General features: G+C 54.0%; 1 protein-coding gene across 1 annotated transcript in view; it reads left to right on the forward strand.

The window, feature by feature from the left end:
- Positions 1-2,533, forward strand: part of SLC6A3 (solute carrier family 6 member 3) — a 57,783-nt gene that overhangs the window by 33,261 nt on the left and 21,989 nt on the right. The window contains exon 6 of the mRNA XM_004380281.3: positions 732-835. Coding sequence (XP_004380338.1) covers positions 732-835 — 104 coding nt within the window. The remainder of the gene's footprint in view (positions 1-731; positions 836-2,533) is intronic.

A 2,533-nucleotide genomic window follows, 5' to 3' on the forward strand; every position in this document is an offset into this window, starting at 1 on the left:
GGTGGGTGGTGGGTAGTGGGGGGTGGATGATGGATTCAAAGTGGTCAGGATGCCATGTGTTCTCCGCTCTGCAAGCATGACCCCCGCGTCATGGCTGTGTTTCTGTGTACATATGGTGCTGCCTATTGTTTTAAATGCTGTGGGAAAATATAAGACAGATACTAGTGAGCATATGTCTAATCGATGCCTCAACGTTAAATAGCATTTTAGTGAATTAACGCTGTTGCAAGGGTTATAGCCAGATCAACTCTTCAGCCGATGTATGGAATAACTAATGATAGTCCAAGGGGAAATTGCCACTAATGTGCAAAGGAAACCACCTCTTTTCACCAAGCTCCTTCAGTCCAGTGGCACAGGTAATGGCCACTCCCTGAGATCACTTGCCACCCATCACACTGTTAATGCCATTTGCTTGTTGGTGATATTGAGTTTAAACTCATGCCATTTTCATAAAAATAGATCCCATGGAGGCACAGTTGTCCAACGAGCCCGCGGCATCTTAACTGCAAACAGCAATCCTAGGAGCGGGGCTGTGGACATGCAGGCAGCAGCGATGGGCGCAATTACCTGTGTGCACGCCATCTTTCATCCTTGGATTGAATGTGTTTCCTGCAATTGTCTTTAATTGCCTCCCTCTCTCCTTGTCTTTCTCTCTCTCTCTCCCTCTCCATCCCTTCCCCTCTGTCTCTCTGTCTCCCTCCTCCCTTTCCCTCTCTGTGGCTCTGCTGCAGGTTTGGATAGATGCTGCCACCCAGATATGCTTCTCTCTGGGCGTCGGGTTTGGGGTGCTGATCGCCTTCTCCAGTTACAATAAATTCACCAATAACTGCTATAGGTAAGCCCTGCGTCCGCATCACAGCCTGAGAGCCTCTGTACAATCAGGGGGGCTCTCACTGATTTTGGGGGGGCCTTGTGCTCCCATCACTGCTGTGGGAGGCTCTGTATGATCAAGGGAGCTCTTACTAATGTTGGGGGGCCCTGCAATCCCATCACAGCCACGGGAGCCTCTGTACAGTCGAGGAGGAACTCAATGATATTAGGGACCCTGTGCTCTAGTTACTGCCATGGGAGGCTCTGCACGATCAAAGGAAGGTGTTGAGGGGAAATTCATTGGCGTTTGGAAATAATGTGCCCCTGGATGAAGAAAGAAGGAAATAAACTGTGCTTGTAAAGCCGTGAAGCCAAAATGCCTTTTTAGATGGAAATGAAATTGGGGAAGCTACAGGTGACATTTTGATCCTCACTTTAAGGAAGGTATTGAAACATATGAAGATGCTTACTGCCTCCTATGAGCAGTCTTCTTTGATTTGCTGCACAACCAAGGGCTACTTATAAGCCAGCATAGCCACCAGCCCCCTCTGTGGGAGTGTCCCCATCTAGTCTCTCTCCTCCCGAGCTCAGGGTCAGGCTTCACCCCAAAGACTTCCCCCACAGAGAACCAGCCGCCTTGAAGAGCAGCCACCTGCCCTCCTCCTGTGTAGACCAGCCCCCTGAGGCCCAGTGCAGAGGAGCCCAGGTGCCCCCTGGGTCCCAGGGGCCCCCAGCTCAGGGATGGGCAAAAACTGACAGCCCTGAGCGGGCGCCTCCCTTCATCAACACCAGAGGGGGGTCCCTCGGCTGGCGCCCACCCACAGCCACATGCTGGACCCCCAAGTCCTTCTTAAAATAGAAACATAATTTAATCTGGGGACCTGCTTTCTTTGACCTTTACGAGCTCTGTTTGCTTTCTTTTCTATCATGTGGGAAAAATGCAGTAAAAATATAAAGGTAGTGCGTGCTGCAAAATGGCTGGACAGGCTGCTCCTGGGGGGCCCACAGAAGGTTCCTGCTGGACAGTATGTCCCGAGACAGCTGCCTCAGCCGCCCCTGTGTGCACCTGGGGTGGGCACTCTGAGAAGGACGCAACAACGCAGCCATATGGCACACCAGGAGGAGGCGCTGGTCTGCAGCAAACCCCAGCCCTCTCTGCCCTTTCCTCGCTTTCCTCCAGCCCCCTGATTTGTCACCATTCAGAGTGGGGTCCCCAGACCAGCAACACCCCCTTCCCCAATCATAGGAAATACAGAGCCTAGGACCCCAGCGCCAGCAGACCTGCCCAGTTAGAATCCACATTTTATCAAGGTCCCCTGGGAAGGCACGTGTGTTCCACAATTGGAGGAACCCTACCTAGCAGCTCCCCTTCACCATGGAGCGTGGATAGGGGTCCGTGGAGCTTGGGTGGGGGCCCATGGAACGTGGTGGGGCTGTGGAGGATGGGTGGGGACAATGGAGGATAGGTGGGGCCCTTGGAGCATGGCTGGGGGCCTGTGGAGAATGGGCAGGACCCTGAGGCATGTGGGTGAGGCCTGTGGAGCATGGGTGGGGCCCTTGGAGTGTGAGTGTGGTCCACAGAGTGTGAGTGGCGCCCTTGGAGTGTGGGTGGGTGGGGCTGTGGAGTGTGAGTGTGGCCAATGGAGTGTGAGTGTGGCCCATGGAGTGTAGGTGGGGCCCGTGGAGTGTGAGTGGGGCTGTGGAGTGTGGGTGGGTGGGGCTG

Source organism: Trichechus manatus, unplaced genomic scaffold (genome assembly GCF_000243295.1).
Source record: "Trichechus manatus latirostris isolate Lorelei unplaced genomic scaffold, TriManLat1.0 scaffold00072, whole genome shotgun sequence".
Classification (NCBI taxonomy): Eukaryota; Metazoa; Chordata; class Mammalia; order Sirenia; family Trichechidae; genus Trichechus; species Trichechus manatus.